At 56.0% G+C, this 23,817-nt stretch overlaps 1 protein-coding gene across 1 annotated transcript in view; it reads left to right on the forward strand.

Annotated features, from left to right (window-relative positions):
• The first annotated feature begins 7,983 nt into the window (after positions 1-7,983).
• The window catches only part of ELP3 (elongator acetyltransferase complex subunit 3), a 31,808-nt gene continuing 15,974 nt past the window's right edge, over positions 7,984-23,817 (forward strand). Inside the window, exons 1-10 of the mRNA XM_056114080.1 lie at positions 7,984-8,052; positions 11,258-11,357; positions 12,672-12,810; positions 14,035-14,105; positions 15,251-15,314; positions 15,500-15,568; positions 16,281-16,435; positions 19,258-19,419; positions 19,670-19,796; positions 20,979-21,172. Coding sequence (XP_055970055.1) covers positions 8,034-8,052; positions 11,258-11,357; positions 12,672-12,810; positions 14,035-14,105; positions 15,251-15,314; positions 15,500-15,568; positions 16,281-16,435; positions 19,258-19,419; positions 19,670-19,796; positions 20,979-21,172 — 1,100 coding nt within the window. The 5' untranslated portion in view covers positions 7,984-8,033. The remainder of the gene's footprint in view (positions 8,053-11,257; positions 11,358-12,671; positions 12,811-14,034; positions 14,106-15,250; positions 15,315-15,499; positions 15,569-16,280; positions 16,436-19,257; positions 19,420-19,669; positions 19,797-20,978; positions 21,173-23,817) is intronic.

Below are 23,817 nucleotides of genomic sequence, written 5' to 3' on the forward strand. Positions count from 1 at the left end.
TCAGTGCTCAGGGTATGTCACAATTGGTGGTACTTGGAGGCTCAAAGTCGGGCCTCCTGCATGCACAGAATATGTCCCTGCAATCACTCAGTTCAGGATTTGCAGCTGTCGGATTCCCAGACGGGTCCCAAGCATCGCTGGGCTCTGGGTCCGAGGAGAGGCCGGGTGCTTCTTGCTCAGTGGAAGCTCAGGGGTGCTTCTGGCTTTCCCCTCAGTTTCTAGCCGCCTGGAGAGGTGTCCTCCTCCCGCTGTGGACGGCAGCCCCCGCAGGGGTTTTTTTTCTACCCCACGGCAGCCAGGGTGAGTGTCCCGAGCCTGGCCCCCAGCATGTATTATTCCTGGGGTTTCTGGAACAATCCCTCGCGCTTCCCGCATTTTACCCTGAACGGTCCTTGGACAGAGACAGTTGGCGGAGCCGGTTCCTCCTAAGGAAACCACAGCCTTCCCGGGGTGTCGCTTCTGAAACTCAATCCGGAGCGCCCCAGCCCCCAGACTGTTCCCGGTGGAGCCAGACCTTTGGTTTTCTGGCAGCCCTGGCCTGAGGCCCCCCAAAGACACGCTCCTTCCCCTCCACTCTGCCAGGAGCCTCTCAGGGCGGCAGAGCTAAGCTCACCCCAGGGTGCTCCCGCAGGCTGCTTGCCCAATCGTGCCCTGATGCGAGCCAATGCAGCCCTCACGGTCCTCAGAACTTGGAGGGGCCACTGATGCATGACCTGTCAGGGGCTTTGGCCCTGCAGCACCCGGGGAAGTGTTCCTTGGCTCCGGGACTCCATCCCAGGCTCTGAGAAAAAATTGCTGCTTCAGGGAAGCCCTCCGTGCAAGTTCCCACATCACCCTTCACGTAAAGGCACCCGAAACCAGGCCGTTCTACAGAGCCGCCCTCAGAAAGTTCAAGATAGTATTCTGGAAGCTTCTGAGAGGATGGTGGGTGTGTGCAGATGTGATTTCACGGCCAGTCATTACAATAAGAGTAGTTGGAGACGTTGACGTGAGTAGTATGCATGCAGTATGTGCTCACTGGGCCTCACCGTACATTTTCTGTCTGTGCTCACCGTGTGTGCTCACTGTGTGTGCTCTCTATGTGTGCTCATTGTGTGTGCTTACTGTGGCTCACAGTGTGTGCTCACTGTATGTCCTCACTGTGGCTCACTGTGTGTGCTCACTATGTGTGCTCACCGTCTGTGCTCTCTGTGTGTGCTCACTATGTGTGTTTACTGTGATGCTTACTGTGTGTGCTCACTGTGTGTGCTCCATGTTTGTGCTCACTGTGTGCACAGTGTGTGCGCTCAACATGTGTGCTCTCTGTGTGTGCTCATTGTGTGTGTTCACTGTGTGTGCTCACTGTGGTTCACTGTGTGTTCACTGTGTATGCTCACTATGTGTGCTCACTGTGTGCTCATTGTGTGTGCTCACTGTGGTTCACTGTGTGTTCACTCTGTGTGCTCACTATGTGTGTTTACTGTGATGCTTACTGTGTGTGCTTACTGTGTGTGCTCCATGTTTGTGCTCACTGTGTGCTCAGTGTGTGCGCTCAACATGTGTGCTCTCTGTGTGTGCTCATTGTGTGTGTTCACTGTGTGTGCTCACTGTGGTTCACTGTGTGTTCACTGTGTATGCTCACTATATGTGTTCACTGTGTATGCTCTCTATGTGTGCTCACTGTGTGCTCATTGTGTGTGCTCACTGTGGTTCACTGTGTGTTCACTCTGTGTGCTCACTATGTGTGTTTACTGTGATGCTTACTGTGTGTGCTCACTGTGTGCTCCATGTTTGTGCTCACTGTGGTTCACTGTGTGTTCACTCTGTGTGCTCACTATGTGTGTTTACTGTGATGCTTACTGTGTGTGCTCACTGTGCGCTCCATGTTTGTGCTCACTGTGGTTCACTGTGTGTTCATTCTGTGTGCTCACTATGTGTGTTTACTGTGATGCTTACTGTGTGTGCTCACTGTGTGCTCCATGTTTGTGCTCACTGTGTGCTCAGTGTGTGTGCTCAACATGTGTGCTCTCTGTGTGTGCTCATTGTGTGTGTTCACTGTGTGTGCTCACTGTGTGCTCATTGTGTGTGCTCACTGTGGTTCACTGTGTGTTCACTGTGTGTGCTCACTGTGCTCTCGATGTGTGCTGACTGTGTGTGCTGACTGTGTGTGCTCACTGTTTGTACTCACTGTGTGCTCTCTGTGTGTGCTGATCGTATGTGCTGACTGTGTGTGCTCATTGTGTGTGCTCACTGTGGCTCACTGTGCATTCACTGTGTATGCTCACTGTGTGCTTACTGTGTGTGCTCATTGTGCTTTCACTATGACAGCATGTGAGGGTGAGCAGGAGCCACCCCTAGCTTGGTGTTGAGGGGAAACATGTGGTTCTGGGGCTTGAGCCCAGGGCCATACATGCAGGGTCAGTGACCCCTGCTGACCCATAGTTGTGGCGCCTGCTTGGCACGTGACTGATCCCAGTTTAATTCCCAGCACCCATCGTCCCCCTGAGCACAGTCAGGAGTCAGCCCTTCCCCCGTGACAAAGATCAGTGCCGGACCATTGGTTTTCTTTTCTTTTTTCTTTTTCTTTTCTTTCCCCCCCTTCCCTTTGGCTTTTTGAGGTCACATCCAGCGATGCTCAGGGGTTACTCCTCGCTCTGCACTCAGGAATTACTCCCGGCTGTGCTCAGGGGACCCTATGGGATGCCAGGGATTGAATCCAGGTTGGCCACGTGCAAGGCAAATGCCCTCCCCACTGCACTATTGTTCTGACCCCCAAGATAGCTGGTTTTCAATAATAGTTGGAGCTGTCACTGTCACTGTCCTCCCATTATTCATCAATTTGCTCGAGCGAGCCCAGTAATGTGAGACTTGTTGTTACTATGTTTGGCAGATCGAATATGTCACAGGGAGCTTGCCAGGCTTTGCCATGCAGGCAAGATGCTCTCGGTAGCTTGCCAGTCTCTCTGAGAGGGGAGGAGGAATCGAACTTGGGTCGGCCACGTGCAAGGCGAATGTCCTACCCGCTGTGCTATCGCCCCAGCCCTTAGTTGGAGCTACAGAGAGTTAAACTTATCACCCAAGAAATAATATCTCCCGCTGGGAAGCGACGTGGGACTCTGGGTGTCGTGGGTGCAAAGCAGCCACATGTCCACGCCCCAGGACCCCCTTATACTGCCCAGGCCCCTCGGCCTGAAATCTGATGTTTCCAGAACAGAAGAAGGTGGGGGGGGGGGGGGAACAGGCCTGGGCTTTGGGTGACTTCAGTGCCCCAGTCAGGAAACTCTAAACCCTGCACCTGCAAGCACTTGGCTTAGTGAGTGAAGGGACAGAGTGACAGGGCAGAGATGGGGGGGACGTCATACATCCCAAGGGCCCTGGATGCTCCCTGGAGAGACGCGGTGACTAGCTTCTCAGACCGGCTTCCACGCGGCCGGCAGCAGCTGTTCCTGTGTGGAACTTCCAGAAGCTGGTCACTCGAGGCTGTCTGCTGGGTGTGCCGGAGACCGGTTTGGCACAGGTGTTGCTGCTGGTACTTATTTACATGCGCGTGAGCTGAGCCTAAGAATAGCCCCTCTGAACACGACCCTGCATTTTTAGCTGCTCTGGGGACACTGCGAGGAGGGGCTTCCTGTTGAGGAACTGGGGGTTTGACAGTGATCTTACACCTTTTCTCCCCCTTCTGTGTGTCAGCTTTAACAGGGGACAGGAGGCTGTGGGTAGTGCTGGGGGGGGGGGGTGGCCAGTGTTGCTGGGGATGGAGCTTGGGGTCTATACATGCTAAACATGTGCTCAACCACTTGAACTATCTTCCCGGCCTGAGAGAGGGTGGTCTCAAAGGAAGAACAGGGGACTGCAGGGGGGCTGTGGGGGGTGTCGCAATACTACCCGTGCCGGGCCCGTGTGGGCTTCCTGCCTCTCTCTGAGGCTCCAACCCTACCTTGGGTGTTGGGACTTTGCCTTCCGGCCTGACTTGGCACTGCTCAGCGATTCCTAACCAGGGCTCTGCCCGGGCATCCGGGTAAGCATCTTTGCGCAGAGACAAATGGAGGACTGGGACCTTCCCTCACCCAAAGCAAAGAGCTCTGGCTCCCACGATTTCCACGAGGACACACCAGTGGAAGGGCCGGCTGTCGGTGACACACAACTCCCCGGGAGGGTTGGGACCGTCCCGTCCTCTCCCTGCCCCATACTCCACACCATCCTCTATGGAACTCTGGTTTCTCCAGCCTGACTCCTCTCACATTGCTCCTGGAGCCACGCCAGCTAAGGAGGCTGGTGAGGACACTGAGCCCCACTGCCCAGAGCCTGTTGACTTTGGTGAGGGATGCCCAGAGCCTCACACACACATTAGGGTTCAGACTGAACCCCCACTCTACAGCTCATTGGCTTTCCAGAGCCTTAAAACCCACAAGGAGAGTAAAAGAGAGAATAACCGTACCTCCAGGAAGAACTTATTATTTGGTTTGGGGGAGTCACACCCACTGCTCAGGGCATACTCCCTGCTCTGTGCTCAGGAATCTCTCCTTGCACAGGGAATCATATGGTGGTGCCAAGGATCAAATCAGGGTTGGTTGTGTGCACAGCAAGCATCTTCAACCCCTGAACGATTTCCCTGGCCCCAAACAACTTATTCTGGGGGCATCGCCCCTGGCGATGTTCAGGGCTCACTCCTGGCTCTGCACGCAGGTATTGCTCCTGGCAGGGCTCAGAGACCATACGTGGTGCTGGGGATCAAACCCAGGATGGGCGGCTGCATGCAAGGCGAGCACCACAGCCAGTGGACAATCTCTCAGCCCCCAGAGCTTCTTTGAAGAAAACCAGGAGAGGAAAAGAGACCAGGCTCTCCTCTAGTCACCTGTGGCATGCAGAAAGGTGGGCTTTGGGGGTGCTTTCCTTTCCAGGGGGGTGTGATGGCACATGGGGAAGAGAACTTGACAAGACCATCTTGATATGCATGGCTCAGTCAGATGGGTAAGGGCAGCACCAATGTCATATAGGGTCTCCCAGGTGAGTTGCTAGAACATTCCCTGGATGCGATGTGTCCCCAAGCCATCACTTCAGCCAAATCATTAGAGCAATGGGCTCATCTCAAGAGCAGTGACCCCCACAGAAACCTGGCCTGCACCCCTCACCAAGAAGGTTGTCACAGCAGGAAAGTGCTATCTACATTGGTTCCCTCAGAGACGCCGCAGACTAAATGTGTGGGTTCTCCCCAGGCTGGAGGTCAAAGGCAGGGAGCTGGAGAGAATGAAGATAAAGGGGCCACGGAGCTCTCCTGAGTTGGCCCAGCCAGTAGCGGAGCTGGTGGCTAATTAATCCAAATGCAAGTGCCTGAGTCATGTGAGAGGGAGGAGGAGGCATGGGTGAACTCCCTGGTTCTATCTCTGTACTGACCGCTCCACTTTCCTGCACATTCCACATCACTTTTTTAAAAAAATCAATGGCAAGTGGTTGCAAAAGATGGCAAAGGAGAAGCCAACTTACCCGAAATCACGTTTCTGCTCTGCCTACGGGAGACTGGACCAGGCGGGCGGTTTCTCTGCTTTGGTTTAGAGATTTGGAAGCACCAGGGCGTGGATTCGTGGCTAGACTGGCCAAAGCCACATTGACAAGGCAAACACTCTACATGCTGTAAGCAGAAGTGAAACTCATTTGCATTCCGGGGGCTCTTCATGACAATCTCCTCCCTCTGAGACACTGTGAGCTATTTCCCCATCAATAATCTGTTCAAACCTTATTTTTGCTTGGGAGCTCTGAGTAGTTTGCAGTGGTACTGCACTTGTGTGGACTGGAGCAATAGCACAGTGGGTAGGGCGTTTGCCTTGCACACGGCCGACCCGGCTGACCCAGGTTCGATTCCACCACCCCTCTCAAAGGGCCTGGCAAGCTACCCGTATCTTGCCCACATGGCAAAGCCTGGCAAGCTCCCCGTGATGTATTTGATATGCCAAACACAGTAACAAGTGTCACGATGGAGACGTTACTGGGCTCACTCAAGCAAATCGATGAACAACGGGAGGACAGTGACAGTGACTGCACTTGTGTGATGGCTGCAACACTCACCCTCCACAACTGTTTCCAGTTCCTCCTACCTACCCCACAGTCCTGCTCGCTCAGTCCCGGTGCCAAGAGGACGTCTCGGGGTTTATTTGCACTGGAGGCTGTGTCATGCCTTTCTTGGTTTCTTTTTACTCCATTTCTGAGCGAGATCATGTGGTGTTTATCTTTCAGTTTCCGACCCAGCAGGGCATGTTCTCATCCGCTCGGCAGCAAGCAGCCGGATTCCATCTCAGAACCGAGTAGAATTCACTCATGTGTATGTCCCAGTTTCCTTATCTGTTCATTGGTTGCTGGGCACTTGAGGGACCTGGAGATTTCCTCACAACATTCATTACAAACAGAACTTGCATACGGGCAAATAATTCCACTCCTGACACCAGGAGTATAAACACATTAATTGGAAAAATTGTTCCACACCTCTGTCCACACAGTCCTTTCATTTGAATTCACTTGTCTGAGTTGGGGATCTTGCTATGAAGTAGAAAATCTCTCTCTCTCTCTCTCTCTCTCTCTCTCTCTCTCTCTCTCTCTCCCTCTTTCTTTCTCTTGGGGGCCACACCCAGCAATGCTCAGGGGTACTCCTGGCTCTGCACTCAGGAATTAGTGCTTGGGGACCATATGGGATGCCAGGAATAAAACCTGGGTAGGACACATGTAAGTCAAACGCCCTATGTGGTGTACTATTGCTCCAGACCCAAAGGCAATTTTTTTCAGGGTTCAGTTTTGCTCTGTAAAGGGAGGTTGGTCAAGTTCCAGGATAACATTCAGCAACCCTAGGTGGTTTTAGTCCAAAGTAAGGCATCAGAGATCGAGGAAGTCAGAAAAGAATGGCAGGCACATCTTTGGGGTATTGTCTTGTGTTGAAATGGTGTCTTGACACATCCATAAGAAAGCTATTGTAATATCCAACAGAGTGTCCAGAGGAAGAAGTCAATCTACATGAGAAGACTCCCCTTAGTTACTCTTTTAGCTCTCTGGGCAAAATCACAGTTTGTACTTACACCCCCATCTAGTGGACTCTGGTCTCCCTCTACTGGAAATTTCTTTGCATTAACGTAAACAGTATCGGTTCCCTGAGCACCGCCAGGAGTAACTCCTGAGTGCAGAGCCAGGACTAATCCCTGTGCATCGCCAGGTGTGACCCAAAAAGCAAATCAATCAATCAATCAATCTTTTTAAAAAATAATAAAGTAAACAGTATTTCTTCCTCCCACCCTTCCACCAGTTGAAGGCACATGTGAATTTAATTTTCAAAACCATGAAGGCTGGGGCTGGAGAGATAGCACAGGGGTAGGGAGCTTGCCTAGCACGCGGCCACTCAGGTTCGATTACCAGCATCTCATGTGATCCCCTGAGCACCGCGAGGAGTGACTCCTGAGTGCAGAGCCAGGAGTGATCCCTGTGCATCGCCGGGTGTGACCCGAAAAGAAAAAAAAAAAAACATGAAGGCAATTTGGTCCCTGGAATGAAATCACACCAGCAAGAGCTACTAACAGGGGCCGGAACAATGAAAGAGTGGGTAGGGTTCGATCCCCAGCACCCCAGATGGTCCCCCTGGCACCACCAGGAGTAATTCCCGAGTGCAGAGCCAGGAGGGATCTCTGAGCATCCGTGGGAATGACACAACCCCCACCCCCCACCAAACCTGCCTAAGGGCAATGACAGTAAAAAAGCAAAATGAAAAGGTGCTTAATTACTATTTTGCAGGAGCAAAATAACCTTTACTGGTTAACGGCAACACGTGCCCCTTCTCGGGGTGAGAATCCAGGTCCCGGAGCTGCCACTCAACTTGGCACGGCGCCCCCACCCCCTGGAACCCCCGGGAGCATCCGCAGCCACAGGCCGCTTCCACCGTTGCCCCGGGAGACGGCGCGCGAGGGCTTCTGGGAGCGGCGTTACGACTTTTGACGACACTTTCACGACAAGCGGGGCGCTTGGCGGCCGTGGAGTTTTCCCGTGCTCGGAGCTGCTGCTGCTGCTGCCACCGAGCCAAGATGAAGCAGAAGCGGAAAGGTGCGGAGGGGAGGGCGCGGGACCGGGGGTCGGGGGGTCGCGAGGGGGCGCCGCTGCCTGCCGCGGGGGTGCCGGGCGCCTGCACCCTGTGTCCGTGCAGCCGCGAGCTCGCAGGGGTGCAGCCTCGCAGGAGCTCGGAGGAAGTCCCGCGGCCGCTCAATTGCCTAGCAGTGTTAGGACACGTTTCACGTTAAAAAAAAAATAATAATAATAATTTGGATCTTTTTTAAAAGCCCCGAGTTTAAAAAGAAATTTTAAAAAGGGGGGAGCGGAAATGCCTGACGATCGTGGCATTCGGTAGAGAGAGAAGTTAAAATCCAAAAATAATTAGAATTTTTTTTTTAGCCCCTAGTTTAAAAGGGGGGAAAAAAATAAAGGAACAATTCTAATGATCCTGGCACTCGATGGGGCAGTTGCTGCAGTGATTCCCCGTTGCATTGCTGCTCTGAGCATCTGGTCTCCTCCTGAGTGTGTGCCCTGGTCCCTGCCCACCACCACCCACTCAGCCCACGGCAAGATTCCCATGCAGCTTCTAATTCTCCCCCCGCCCCTTCTTTGGAGCACTCTGGTGAAGCTGACAGCGTGATAGAAATGGTTCCCCTTGGTTGAGCTTTCCCTAATAGTTTTGGAGCCGGTGTCACCTCCATGTCAGAGGTGAAGAAGCTGGGAGGCAAAGGATAGAATAACTTCCCCAGCCTGGAGTGAAGCATGGAGAATGGAATTGATTATGTCAGGCTGCTCAGGCACCCCGTTCTCCACCCCAACCCCCCTGCAATGAAAGGGAGTCTCGCGTCAGGGTGATAGTTCAAAGGGCTGGAGCTTATGTCTTGCATGCCTGAGACCCCTCACCAAACTGATATCCTGCCGCCAACTCCTCCAGGTTTGGCCCTGTTGACCCCTAGCACTGCCCCAGATCCTAATGGTCCCCAGCCCCTTTGGGCTAGCATCAGATCACCTGGACCAATCAACTGCCAGGACTGAGAGTGTTTCCCCCACCCCCGTCTCCCCAGCCTGTGTTAGGAAGCCGCACACCTGTCCCAACCTCCCCCAAGAAAAGATGAAAGTTGAAACTTCTCCCTTAATCTCCATGCCGCTGGGCTTCCACGGTCCATTCGGCTGCTCCAGCTGTGCAGTTGCCTTTGGTTTTGCTTTTCCCTTCAATGGATTCCACGGGTCCCGGATGAATGGTTCATCTCAGCCAGGTGGCTTTTGTCTTCACCTATCACCAGCCCTTGTTCTTGCCTTGAAATGGCCTAGAGGAAGTTTATTTTAATATGTATCGGGGTCTTTGGGCAGTGGGATGGTCATGGGACCTTGCTGGTGGGAGTGGTGAGTATTAGAGAGAGGCATGAGGTTAAAGCTCCTGAAATTCCATACATATGAACCCACGATAAAGCAAGAAGAATTCTGATTTTTTTTTTAAAGACTCTTCTTCATCAGTTGCTGTTCTTAGGGAGGGTTACTTTGGGCACCGTCCCTGGTGGTGCATTGGGGGCCAGAATTAGTCCCCCCAGGTGCTCAGGGCTTACTCCTGGTGGTGCTCAGGGGACCATGTGTGGGGCCAGGAACTGAACCCAGTGTTGTGGGTATCGCTGTTGCTGTGCAAGGCAAGTGTCCCGCCCCTGTACTGTCTCTTGGATCCCGAGCTGCCTTGACCCTTTGGATCAGTGAGCTGGGGGCACTGTCTCCCAGCAGTGCTGGGAGTTGCAGGTGAGATCTGGTCCGTCACGAGCTGCAGGCCTCCCGGGACTTTCTCATCTTTCCTTTTCTCTGATGACTTTTACATACTTGCTGGCCTCCCACCGTTCACTTCTGGAGAGAGTTGGGAGATTTCTGCCTGGAGGTCAAGAACTCAGGTTATTCTGGCTGGTGTGGCTGCCTGTCCTAAACCTGTCAGCAGGGAGATGGGCCACATTGGCCAGACCCTCTCGGCATTTGCTCTTCAGTACCTCCATTGCCCAAAGGAAGGTGCTGGTGATGGAACAAACAGTACCTCAGAGATGCGTTAAACCCATTAGACACCACATTTGCAGTTTGTAAATTGGCTTCAGTTACCTGATGTTAATTTTACCTTCTACTCTCGGTAGCTCTTTTGGGGGGGTGGGGAGTGGGAGTTGGGCCCAAAACTTGCTGTGCTGAGGCTTACTCCAGAGTCTGTGCTCAGGGATCACTGTGGGTGATGCCAGGGATTGAACCCGGGTTCCCTCTGAGCCAGGCTAACACCTTAACCCCCTATACTATTTCTCTGGCCCCCCTGGCAGCACTTTCATGAGGCAGCTGCCATTCCCGACCTCTTCCCTCCATTCTGAGAGGGAAATAATGCATCTGCATGTTCTTGAACTGCAGTGTTCTGCAACTATCGGTAATTACAAACCTGGAGATAAAGGGAAGCGGTTTTAACTAATTTGGTCCTTCCTGGTGTAAGTTCTTTCTCTTCGCGCTTGCCTCCTTCCTTTATTGATGTTTCTCGTGGTATGATTCTCACATGCCTTCTAAAGCAACTGCTTCCCATGCATGCACCGGGAAAACCCAGGTTAAATCAGCAGTAACAGAAGATGAGATCAAATTGTAAACCCCACCAGTGGTGTGGCGTAGGAACTCGAGCTGTTCATTTGGCATGGTGGGGGTGGGGGGTGGGGAATACGGCCACTGCCATTCTGTTTTGGAAAGCCAGACCCCATTTTGTGCCTCAGAGTCATGAGTTTACAACCTGGTAAGAAAAATATGCCAGACCCCAAGGACATGGACATAAGCGCCCAGACCTCTGCCCAGAGATAACAGGGGGGTTCAAGTCAGTGCAACAGAATGTGTGAGCTGCTCTGTTTCGCTTCTGTACCCTCCGCTCGCTTGGTCAAGGCCATGAGCATGCACCAGGCAGGGGGTACCTGCGCACGTGGACAGGAGGGCAGAGGACTTAAAACCTCTCCTGGAGGGCGATCGGGGTTCCAAGTCTCTTAAGCTCGTGAACCCGCAGTGCTGAGTCCCGTGTCTGAGTGTGTTTCGGTGTGTGAATAAATCCTTGACATTTTCTGTCCTGTCTCTGTGTGTCTCAGTCGGCGGCTGAGCTGAGGCTTGTGGCCACCTAACCTTTAGAAGTCCCACCGCGATTTCCTAACAGCCGGAATGCCGTGGGGAGGAAGGCAGGGGAGGTGGAAAGTCTAGAGTGAAGAGTGGAACTCTTTTCACATGGTGACTGTGTTTCCAGGAGATCTCAGCCCCGCGGAATTAATGATGCTGACCATCGGCGATGTCATCCAGCAGCTGGTGGAGGCCCATGAGCAGGGGAAGGACATTGATCTCAACAAGTGAGTGCGTCCGGCCCGTCTCAGTGGGCGCGCCCTGAGGAAACCATCGGATCCGTGCTTGCTCTCTCTCGGTTTGCTTTTCAGCAAAGAATGTGGTTTTCTGTCCTCCCTGGCCCCCGTATGACAAAATTGTCCCATGGTGCACTGATGCTAACAGCGTGTGACATGCCTCAGACGCCCCCTGCATTCTGGTCACCAGGGTGACCATGTCCTGTGGCTCAGTCGGTTCTCAGAAGCTGTGGGAGGCGGACGCTCCGCTCGCCCTCCCCGAGATCTGAGCCCGCAGTGTGTTGGGGGCTGGAGCACCGCCCTTGGAAGCCCCTGCTCCCGAGGCTTCTGCATCCCCTCCCGTCCCCGGAAGCAGCTGCACTCTGCCTTTTCCTCCTTCTTTCCGACTTACGCTTTATCTCCTCGACCAGCTCCTCCTCCAGGCCTTTTAAATCTTTGCCTCCAACGCCGGTCCCTGGCCTGGCGTGGCCCGTAGGGCAGAGAGGCTGGAAGCCACTAATCTGCCCGGTAGAACGGCTGGGCCGTTCCGGCATAGGGTGGGAGGGTTGGAGAGTGCTGGTCTGGCCCAGGGCCTGGCCACTGCCCCCTTGCTCTCCCCACCTCCCGTCCCCTCGCTGCCCCGTTTCCTGTGCTGGGCCTCTGGTCCCCACGCAGGCCCCGGGACAAGCCTTGGGCCTCCCTGCAGGCTCCTGTACCCCGTGGGTGCAGCCTCTCGATCTGGCTTCCTCTTCCTCTTCTGCCCGTCCTGCATCTCCCCACCCGATATAGCAGCCTCCTGCTTTCTGGCACGTCGACCCGCCGTTCCCTGACTCGGGCATCAGGGGCATTTGTTGGCAGAAAGGGCTGGGAGTAGGGTAGGGTGTGTGCTGTGCCCTTGGTGCACTGAGCAGCCCCCCAGCGGGAAGCAGCTGCCCTGGGGTGGGGAGGTGCACAAGCCCTTCCATTCTGTTTGCTTCTGGGGTTCCCGGGTGAGAACGGGACATCTCTGGCTCACGATCGTCCTGCTGGGGCCTGACCTCACAGACGTCCAAGCACGCCTGCCATCCACAGACAGGACGGGAGTGACCAGGGTCCACATTCCAACTTGTGTTGGTTTGGGGGTCACCCCTGGCATGCTCAGGGCTGACTCCTGGTTCTGAGCTCGGGGGTCTCTGCTGGCGGGACTCGGGGGGGGAGCCCAGGTGGGCCGTGTGTGAGGAGAGCACGTTCCCTGCTGTCCTGTCTTGGCCCAGAGATGCTGGCCGGCCCTCGCAGCCCTGTGTGGTGGAGCTGAGGCGCATGGCAACGCCCGATGCTTTTCCTCAGGGTGAAGACCAGGACGGCCGCCAAGTATGGCCTCTCTGCCCAGCCCCGCCTGGTGGACATCATCGCCGCTGTCCCGCCTCAGTACCGGAAGGTCCTGGTCCCCAAGCTCAAGGCCAAGCCCATTCGAACCGCCAGCGGGGTGAGTGGTGGACCTGGGGCTCAGGGCCCCATGCGAGTCTGTGGACACGCAGCCTCCTGTGAGTGGGGGTGTGCGCTGCTGTTCCACAGGAGGGACTGGATCCAGGTGACTCTGGAAGTCATGTCGTCAGCCCCTGATGCTTGTGACTCACTGTCTTTCCGCGATCTCTCCCACGAGACGTCAGCAGACTCGGAGGGAAGTTGGGCATCCAGCACAGAGACCCTTTCTCAGGCCTGCTGGACATGCTCAGAGCAGGCGCCCTTGATCCGGGACTTGACCTGCCCACATCCCACTGCCCTGGGCCCGCATCCTGCATCCCTTCCCTCATCCCAGGCCCGCATCCTGTATCCCTGCCCTCATCCCGGGCCTGCATCCTTCATCCCTGCCTTCTCATCCTGGTCACCATCACCTGCCCCATCCCCTCCATGGCGAGAGTAGAGGAACCACCCCTGTCTGTGCCTGCACTGTCCAGGGCTCGCTGTTCTCGGCCAGCTTTGACCACGCTAGGAAACGCCCATGTCCTCCTGCACAGATGGGTGCCCAGAACGTAGGTTGAACAGTGGGTTTTCAGCATCCCCCACAGCTCTGACCCTGAGCTCGCCCAGCCCCTTCCTTGGCCCTGTCCACAACTTCCCCAGCAGCGGGAAACCGGGCTCCAGGCCCATTCATGGGTTTGAGCAGCCGCCCATGCAGCCCATCTCCCGGCGCACCCCACTGGGGTCTGGCACCCCGAGCAGCGTGCCTCTGTGAATCTGGCTGTGGGTCTCGTGGTCTCCGCTCCAAGTAGCGAGACCCCGGGAGCTGCAGGGGCCTAGGGTGAGCGTCACTGTCTCTTCCCCAAATGGGCACGTTAGTAAGAGTCGAGAGCGAGCGTCACCGTGCCTCTCAGTCTCGTGCTGGGCTGCAGACCGGACCATCAGCTGGTGTGTGCGCTGCCCCCAGGCCTCTCTAGGGAACCCCCGGCGGGACCGCAGCAGAGCCCCTGCTGTGCATGTGAAGGCACTGAGCATGGGCCCCGCACGCGGCTTCCCTGCCACCGCCCCAGCATCCCGCAGGACCCCACAGCCACGTGTCACCTGAGTCCTATCTGGGAGGGTCCCTATCCCCCACCCCCTAAAAAGAAAAGAAATACAGCCAGTTCTACGCCGTTGTGGCCTCGAGAGAGAACCGTTCTCTAGAACTTGCCGCCAAGGTTTCTGCGACCCACATTCTCCTCCTTTGCAGATTGCTGTCGTGGCTGTGATGTGCAAGCCACACCGGTGTCCCCACATCAGCCTCACGGGAAACATCTGCGTGTGAGTGGGCTCAGCGGGCAGGCGGGTGGGCGGGTGCTGATGCCGCTGTCCTGATCACAGCCCCCAAGACTTTGGTCTGAGTTAGTCATCAGTCATTTCCCGAGACATCTCGGTGCCTGAGAAATGGCTCTCTTTTTTTTTTTTTTTTTTTTTTTTTCATTTGAGAAATGGCTCTCTTAAGGCTGCAGCTGGTAGCCTTTCTGCCAGAACCTTTATCCTCCAGGACGTCGCCCACAGGGGCACACGCAGCCCTCTCCCCTCTGGGGCGTGCAGAAAGGAGGCAGCCGTGCCTGTGGCCACACAGAGGGGAGCTGTAGGAAAGTGATCCTGGGGGCCCCCTGGTGTTCCCCGGCATACCACTGGCCCTGTTGGGGACAGGTGGGCGAAAGTGAGCCTCTGGCCAGTGAGCAGAGCTGGGCTGCAGGCCTTCCCAGGTGTCATTGGGCCCTCGAACACCCTGATAAGTGTTTTAGAAACACACACACACACACACATATATATATATATTTTAAGTCTCAACTATAAACAAAAGTTTAATTTGTTCTCGTTTCTAGAACTTTAAACACTGGCACGCTATTAACTTGCTAATCAGAAGGTGGAAATAGTGAGCTGTCTAAATCCCAAAGAGCCAATTTGCCTCAGAAAGGTGGCAGAAGGTCGTTGTTATGAATGACCTTTAAAGGGGTTCCTTTGCGGGCTGGAAAGCCAGTCCATTGTAGAGCACGGGGCACCCTGAGCTTGACCCCTTGCTTCCTGTCTCCTCCCCAGACATCTGCTGGGAAGGCCTTCGTCAGAGTAAGCCATCAGGCTGTGTAGGCCGGATCTGTGGAAAGGAGAAGACTGGTCATGGGTGGCAGGATGAAGGCCTTAATTCTGCTTGGGGAGAGAGAGCATCGAGGCAGCCCTAATGCAGGTTCCTGTCACAATTTCAAACTCAGGGCTGGCACTTGCCTGATTGCAAGTACAGGGCTTCTGGCACTTGCCTGGCTGCAGTCGACCCCAGTTTGAGCCCCTGGCACCACGTGTGGTCTGGTGCAGCCCAGGGAAGCCCCTTCCCCAGCCCTGCCACGGTGGCACCGTGGCACCATCCCTGAACTGGGTTCATCGCCACTAGCATGCTGACATCACTTTCTCCTTGTTGGCAGATACTGTCCCGGTGGCCCAGACTCCGATTTTGAATATTCGACCCAGTCTTACACAGGCTACGAGGTATAGTCACGTGGGGCCGAGACCTGGGAGGGCGTGGCCGAGAACCGGAATTCTGTCCGGTTCTGCGGAGACACTTAGGAGCTGAGGGTGAGGGAGGGGGACAGTGGGTTGATCGCAGCCCTTTCGAGACGGACTTTTCCGCTGGATTCAGCGTTGGAATATCGGATATGTCTCTCTCCCCTCAGCCCACCTCCATGCGCGCTATCCGTGCCCGCTATGACCCTTTCCTACAGACGAGACACCGGCTGGAGCAGGTAAGTGCCCTCCAAAGCGTGTGGAATAGGGTTTCACCCTCCCGAAGTGTCAGTCCTCAGCTGGCACCTGGCATGAGAAAGGAAGAGGATCTTTCTCCTCTGCGCCTGGCGGAGGGAGACATCGGCGGGACCCCGTGAGGTCAGATGCACTCCTTGACTTCGAGCTCCTTTGGTCGCCTGCAGTGGCTCAGAGGTTCTCGAACCTTCCCGTCTGTGGAAACTGGCACTCGGCAGCGAATGTTAGCTTCCATCCACTCTGCTGGACAGTCCTGTGGCTGTGCACCCGGGCGGGGATGACCAAGACAGGAGCCCCGGGGGTACTGATCTTCCCCCAAAACCCTCCGGGGAATCAAGCACCACCAGTTCTGAAGAACTCACGTGGGAAATGGGGCTGAAGTACATCAAGGAGCGTGACCCCATGACCTTGCTGTGTTCCGGGTATCGGGACAGATTTTCATTTTATTTATTTTTTTCTTTTTTGGCAATTTTATTTCACTTTTGCCTATTTTTAAGAAAGAGGAACCTTCATCCTCACACATCTGGTGACATTGACTTCTTTTTTTTTTCTTTTCCACTTTAAGTCCCTGGAGCTAGCTAAATGTCTCTAATTGCTCCTCACTTTAAAATTATCCTGATGGAAACATTACAGTTAGAAATTTGCAGTGCCCAGGGGGCAGGCAGCTGGGTGCTGACGAGTTCCTGTGTCTTTCAGTTGAAACAGCTCGGTCACAGTGTGGATAAAGTGGAGTTCATCGTGATGGGCGGAACGTTTATGGCCCTTCCGGAAGAATACAGAGATTATTTTATTCGGAATTTACACGATGCCTTGTCAGGACACACTTCCAACAATATTTACGAGGCAGTCAAGTAAGAAACCCTCTTTATCATGTTCTTCAAAGGAGCAGTTGGGTTTATCTTTGTAGCAGAGATGGGCCGATGAGAATCCTTCTGTTCCTCTTTCTTACAGTTAACTGCCTTTTGGTGGGAAAGGTTTTTTTTAGGTTGTTGTTGAAAACATTCTCTAAAAAAAAAAGCGGGGGCGGGGGTGTGATGCTGGAGCTATAGTTTAGCAGGTACGGCATTTGTCTTGCATGCAGCCGACCCAAGTTCAATCCCCCGCATCCCATATGATCCCTCCGTGCGCCATCAGGAGTAATTCCTGAGTGCAGAGCCAGGAGGAACCACTGAGCATCACTGGGTGTGACCCAAAATTTAAAAAAAAAAAAAATTTGCTTTTTAAGTGGGAATAATCTGTTGACCCAGAGAAATCTCAGAGGAAGAGTGATTCCTGGAGTCAGCACACAGGCTTTTCATCTGAGACCGGTCTAGGCCGGGGGGCCGTTTGGGTCAGGTGAGTGGGAAGAGCATCAGTCCAGAGAACCGTCTGTGAGACGCCGAACGCCCTGGTCTGGAGTGACCTCCGGTGACCACTGGGGAGCTGTGAGCTTGTGTGGTTCTGGGTCCAAGCAGGATGTGCCTCATAGCTCAGCTCCAGCAGTGTCGGCTTCAGCGCTGAGCTTTCCCCCGTCAGGTCTGAGGTCTGGGGGCTGCCTGGACGGGCCCACAGTGGTCAGCCCCTGTGCGCTGTGTGAGGCCAGCATGCGGCACGGGACGAGGAGGACCGTGGCCTTGACCTTTAGTGCTTCCTCCTGGCTCCAGGCCGTGAGTGCTGCCCCAGACCCTGCTGTGCCTGAGAGTGGGGCCTTCTGCTGGGGAGACGGTGACCGCAGCTGAGGCTGGCAGCATCGGGATGAGCATCAGGCCTGGAGCGGAAAAGACAGATGCTGGAACGGGGTGGTCACGGGGCCGCGGGTGGGAGCAGGGTGTGGGGGTCGTCTCTGGGGACGGGTCTTCGTTCTGCCAGGTGGCAATGATGCGGATGAGGCAGAAGTGTGCCAGGCTCTGGGTACACTCATGATTCCCACATTTTCAAGAATGAAAATGTCGAATAAGATACTCAGGCTCAGAGTTGCAAAATAGAAAAATGGAATGGAAAGTCGAAGAGAAAAGAAAAGGAGCTTCTCAAGTGGGGCGAAACTTAACATAGGACTAAGTAAGGTCAGGGAGTTTTGTGAAGGCCGTTTGCAGGGCTCCTGGCATCCCTTATCGGTTGGCAAGTGTTTATGAGAAAGGTTACAGAAAATTACAATGAGGTCCAGCTGGTCTAACTAAATCTCTCTGGGCATTTTTGCCCTTTATCTTCGTCTCCCTGTCGGCCGAGGCTCCAGGACAGAGTTTTATGGTCCTGAAAATCTCTCTGACCGCTGGGGCAGGACTTTGGGAATGAAATGTGTTGGGTCAGTGGAGGACAGGGGCCAAGAGGGAGCCTCCTGGAAGAAGGTTGCTTCCTTCGGTGACAAAGGGAAACAAACTTTCCAGGCCTAATTGGCAATTATCTCCGTTTCCCAATCGCCAGTTATCTTGTGTCCCTGTCAGCCTAGAGCCCAGGGAAGAGTTTTATGTTCCTGGGAAGCCCCGGGAATGCTGAGACAGAGCCTCGGGGGTGGAACATGTGTCTGGTTGTTGTGGGAGAGATGGAACATCTGGAAAGCTGTGGCTTTTCCTCCCACTGGCAAGGGGGAAACTGAGGCTTCCTCTTCCCCTCTTCCCATCGGAATGATTCACAGCAGGGGACAGTGTGCGTGCAGGGGGGACGGACGGGAAGGCTCTGGCTGAAAGGGGGCACCAGCTCGAGCACTGCCCCTGCCCCTGCCCCTGGCCCCTGCCATGACGCGGGTGGAGTCGGGAGGTCGGAGCAGTGGGTTGTGGGGGCCACTGTCAGGGGCTGAGATTGGGGTTGGGTCAGGAGGGGGATGACAGCAGCCTGGGTGGGAGGAGCTGCTCGGTCGGGGCTATGTGACGTGCCTGCGAGGCAGGAGGGCGTGGGGGTTGGCCTGAGCTGTGCTGTGTCCAGTCCCCGGGCCACAGCAGGGCTGGTCGTTTCTGCCCCTGAGCGCGACCTGGTGCTTCGTTCTCGCAGCCGAGTTCCTGTACCGCCTGTCTGTGCCCCCGCGGTCAGCCACTGCCCGGCCATCTCGGCCAGCTCCCTGGGTCCGTCCATGGCAGAGGCCCCTGGAGGGCTGTGTCACGCGTGCCATGGCCTCCTGGCCCACCCTGACCACAGGGTCTCTGCAGTATTGAACCTCCTGGCCTAATCAGCCAGTGTCATGGGAACCCATGGAGTATTGCTTGGGAATCTTTGTGTCCTGTCCTGGTCCCCCCTAACCCCCCAACACAAAAAGGGGCAAAGAGGCCTATTTCCTCTACTAGACAGAGTAGTACTTCCTCAGCTGCCCTCCAGGGGGCAAAACACTTCACTGCTGGGCTCAGTCGGCCAGTGTCTGGGTTTGCGGCTCTGCCACAGTGTGTCAGATTATCTCTGTTTGCGTGTGTTCTGTACAGCCCCTGACAGCCCAGCCAGGTGGCGGCAGGTCCAGAGGCATCAGGGCCCCACCCGCCTCCTGCAGAGACAGGCAGACCTGCCCCTCAGCGTTTCGGGGACTCCCCCTTTGGCGCCCAGCCTAGTCCTGACCTGGGGAACGGGTCAGCTGTGCGGTGCTGAGCCTGCAACCAGGGTCAGCTACAGACAGGGCCGCCCCCGGTGCTGTCCGCCGGCAGAGCTGCTCTCCCGGCGGGGTGGACCCCAGCACTGTCCCGGGTCAGCCCTCCCCTGGCCGCCCGCCCTGCAGGTACTCGGAGCGGAGCCTGACCAAGTGCATCGGCATCACCATCGAGACCCGGCCCGACTACTGCATGAAGCGGCATCTCGGTGACATGCTCACCTACGGCTGCACGCGGCTGGAGATTGGGGTGCAGAGCGTCTACGAGGACGTGGCCAGGGACACCAACAGGTGCCCCCCCCCCGCAGCTCCTCCTCCCCGTTGGCCCCAGAGCCGCCCGCTTCTTCTCTCGCTCTGCACTTCCCGTCTGACTGGGGCCCCTCCCACGTGCCGTGGCCTGTCCCCGCTAAGGGTGCCTGGCACTCCCCCATTCGCGCTGCCATGGCCATCCCTGCTGAGGGCGCCCAGCACTCCCCCATCCCGCGTGCCGTAGCTGTCCCCGCTGAGTGTGCCTGGACACTCGTGCATGCTCTCTCCCCAGGGGCCACACTGTGAAGGCCGTGTGTGAGTCCTTCCACCTGGCCAAGGACTCGGGCTTCAAGGTGGTGGCACACATGATGCCCGACCTGCCCAACGTGGGGCTGGAGCGGGACATGGAGCAGTTCACGGTAGGTGCGGTGCTGCGCGTCCCCAGACCTCACGGCCACTCCCTGTTTTCACTCTCCGCTTCCCTCCCTGGTATTTTCCTGCTCAGCCTTTCCCGGGGGAGGGTTGTGACGTGTGTCTGCGCCCCCACACCCGGGGGCTTTTCCTCTCCTCAGCGTCAGCAATGAACGTGCTGTCGCTTCGGCATGTTGTGAATGGCAGTGCGGGAAGTGACTGACGCCTCTCCTCCATCAGCACCCCCTCTGCCAGGCTGGCTGGTGTTATCCTTTAAGGACTGTTGAGTCGTTTCTATGCAAATGCTCCCAGGGAAATTACAGCCAATTACAGATTCCCAAGACCAAACCTGGCTAAAGAATAGTGTTGAAGAATAGGCTGAAACCTGTCCCCTGCCCCATTATGTGCGGGAGGCCCTGCAGGAATGACACAGCCCCGTGTCAGAAGCCTGTTCCCGAGATGTAGGGCGCAGTGGGGGCGCAGGGGGCTGGAGGGCGTCCACCGCCTCCCTGCCCCGCCCACGTCCTACCTGGAGTCAGGGTGCGGTCAGTTCTCGTTGCCTGCTATGGACAAGGGAATGTCTGCTTCCTCCCGGGTGGCCCAAATGAAGAAGTGTGGCCAGACGGAATGATGTGGGGGAGTAGGACGTGACTGTCAGAGCCTGGCGGGGTGCTCAGGGGCCCTTGTGTGTGTGTGCGCGTGCGCGCGTGCATGTGTGCCACGCTGGCCTCCTCCCACCAGCATGCTGGACTTTGGAGCAGCGTGCCGTTCTCTATGGAATCAAGACAAATAGTGTCCGTCAAGGGCCGGAGAGAAGGGGAGTCAGTGACGGCGCTGAGACATCAGGGCCAGAGCACTAGGACGGCAGGGAGGACGTGTGCCTGGTCCATATGGCCCCCTGAGCCCCTTGTACATAGGGAGCTCTGAGCCCAGAGCCACAAGTCATCTCTGAGCACAGCCAGGAAGCAGGTCGTCAGTCACAAGGAACTTGCTGGAGTCCTGAGGGGAGGCCCTTAGGGAAGGGGGTCAGGACTCCGGAGAATGGGCACAGAACTGGAGACGCTGGAAGTCGCCTTGGTCTGCTGTCCCGGTACGGGGCGGAACTCGGTCACTGCCTGCCATGGCCGAGGGGGAGGGAGGCCGGACCTGACGGCGCCAGCACTCACCGCCCCACTTCTCTCCATCCACAGGAGTTCTTTGAGAACCCCGCCTTCCGCCCTGACGGCCTGAAACTCTACCCCACGCTGGTGATCCGCGGCACTGGGCTCTATGAGCTGTGGAAGTCGGGGCGGTACAAGAGCTACTCCCCCAGCGACCTGGTAGAGCTCGTCGCCCGCATCCTCGCCCTCGTGCCCCCGTGGACACGTGTGTACCGCGTGCAAAGGTAGCATGCTCGCTCCCGCTCAGCTTGACACTGCCACAGTGACCGAATTCGGGGGGGTGGAGGGGGGCAGAGTCCGGTTTCAGTGTGGGGGTGGGCGGGTCAGCAGAGCCCGGGGCAGGAAGGACGGCCCAGCCACGGAGGCGTGGACTCGTGTCCTTGTTCTCCCACGAGCTACAAGACCAGCAGGGGGTGGTCAAGAGTATGGGCGCGGAGGAGCACCCACTGGGCAGCCCCAGACTCTCAGGTCTTCCTCCTGGCGGAACCCGGGGGACCCACGACAGTGCCGAGGATCGAACCTGGATCGGCCACATGCAGGGCAAGCACCTTAACTGCTCTGCTCATGCCCGGCCCTAAAGTGTGAGGGAGTCCAGGACGTGCCTTGCAGATTTGTGTCAGAGGCGGCCTCTGAGCCTGAGCTGGGTCTGTGCTTCAACCCCCCCAGGCACAGGCTCTCCCTCAGTGCCAGCGCCCCCTCAGCTGCCACAGGACCCTTCTCCTGGGCTTTAGGATGAAGAATGCAATCTCACCACGTGTCACTGTCACATGTTCACTCGGTGATCTTGTCACACAAGCTCCCTCAGACTTCGTTGTAGTTTTTTGGTTTTGATCTGAGAGGAGTCACGTCAGGCACTATTTGGGGTACGTGCGAGCCCAGGGATTGAACCTGGGACTCCAGTGCAAAGCCTCCCGGCCGCAGGTCCCTCCCCGCTCCTCTGTGTTGTGTTTGCTTTGGGGGTCTGTACCCGTGACTCACTGACGCTCAGCGCAGCCTTTATTTTCCCGTGACCTCACAAAGAGCTCCCTGGGGTCCACTGTCAAGGCCTGAGCCACTCCTGGGAAGAAAGTTGAATGGAACCAGAGAGCAACATCTCTCAGTCCCTTCCCCCCCAACCCCCCAGGGAAGGCCCAGGAGGAATGGCGCAGAGACCCCTGGGGAGAGGGGGAGATCCAGGGGCTCCTGCTCTCCAGCTTGTTTCCAGCTTTGAGCCACGTCAGAATGTGCAAAACGAATCTGCAAGCAAGTCCATTGTATCTTGCTGCGAAGAAACCGTTGGCAAATGGGGGAAACCTCACGGGGTTTAACCAGGCTGGAAAAAATTGAGTTAATTTTGCTTGAAATCCTGGGAAAGGCAAGTGCCTCTCTGCTGGCACCCCCCAAAGCCGAACTGTGCCACCCAGTCACGCACAGCTCCCCGGCTGGTTCTTCTAACCCCGACCATCGAGAAGCTGTTTTTCAGAAAATAAGTTTCGGGTTATTTCCTGGGTATTTATCAGAAGGGCAGAACAGGAGCGAAAGGAGATGGGAAATTGGGCGTTGCAAGGTTGCAGGGTGCCTCACGCTTTCTTTCGAATTCTGTTTCACCGATTGGTCACTGGGCGTTTCAGACGGGCCCTCTTCCCCTCCCCCCTCCCCTTCTCTGCCTTAACTCATTTACACTTGCAGTTTCCTCAGAGTTGAGTCACTGCATCTTCCAGCTGTTCGAGGAAGCAGCAGCCTGTCGTTGGGTGATTATCGCTACCCCCAGGCCTTGCTCCCTGCTTAAATGCACGATTTTGTTGAGCACAAGCCGAGCGAGCGCCATCAAAGCCTGCGGGCGAGCGACAGCTGTCAGCCTGGGTGTGGGGTGATGAGGCGGCGGCCTGAGCAGGGGATATCAGTTCACAGCCACAACTGGCCTCTGACACCCCAGAAAGCCCCAGACGCCCTTGGAGAGGTTGTGATGAGCAAATCGTGGATATTAACACTCCTGTCCTGTGTCCCCTTGTGCTCTGACAGTGTGGGCGTCATGACCATGAGTTCTTCTGTTGTTGTTTGCTTGGCGTAAGGACACACCGACTGTGCTCAGGGATCACTCCTGGCCACCTTCAGGGCCCATGTGGGATGCCGGGGATCAAACCTGGGTCAGCCGCGTGCAACACGGGCACCCTCCCTACTGTTCTATCACTCCGGCCCCCGTGAGCCCTTTTTCATCCCTCCCAGCAGTGTTGCTGCTGACCTTTTCGCTCAGGGCTGACTCCTGGCGCTGTGCTCAGGGCGGACTCCTGATGGTGCCTTGGGACCGTGTGGGATGCTGGGGATTGATCCATGCAAGCCCGGCACGCTCCCCACTGCGCTGTGTCCCTGGTCCTTCCCGTATGCATTTCAGCAGCGCAATGCAGCCTTTCACTTCAAACTTTGTGGCATGGACATGTAGACCCTAGGTTTGAGTTCTTTGGAAAATACCGGGGTGTTCGACAGGCATGAAGAATATTCCACTTCTGCTTCCGTCCCGTGTTAGGCCTGGAGGGTCCCAGCCCAAGTGCTGGCTCACGTTCATGCCAGCAGAAACCAGACTTTTTCATTTGCATGGCTTTCCTTCCCGGCCAGCCGGCTGCCAGTGGGAAAAAAAAAAGTATTTGATTTTAAAGTAAAACGCCAAAGAAGGAAGTTAACTCTCCTGGAAACAACAGGCCGCCTGCCTGTAGACTTAGCACCCTGGATTCTGTGGGCGTCTCTGGGGTGAGAGAAAGAGAGAGGCCGCCTTCCCGCCGCCCTCTGGGCTTCCTGGCCTCGCTCTGGGTGCCAAGCGGTCTGACTAGCTCGTCACAGTCCGTCACGGTCCCTGTACCTTAGAAGGGCTGAGCAGGAACCACTCTCTAGTCGA

The sequence above is a fragment of the Sorex fumeus genome, unplaced genomic scaffold, assembly GCF_029834395.1.
Source record: "Sorex fumeus unplaced genomic scaffold, SorFum_2.1 ptg000024l, whole genome shotgun sequence".
Lineage (NCBI taxonomy): Eukaryota > Metazoa > Chordata > Mammalia > Eulipotyphla > Soricidae > Sorex > Sorex fumeus.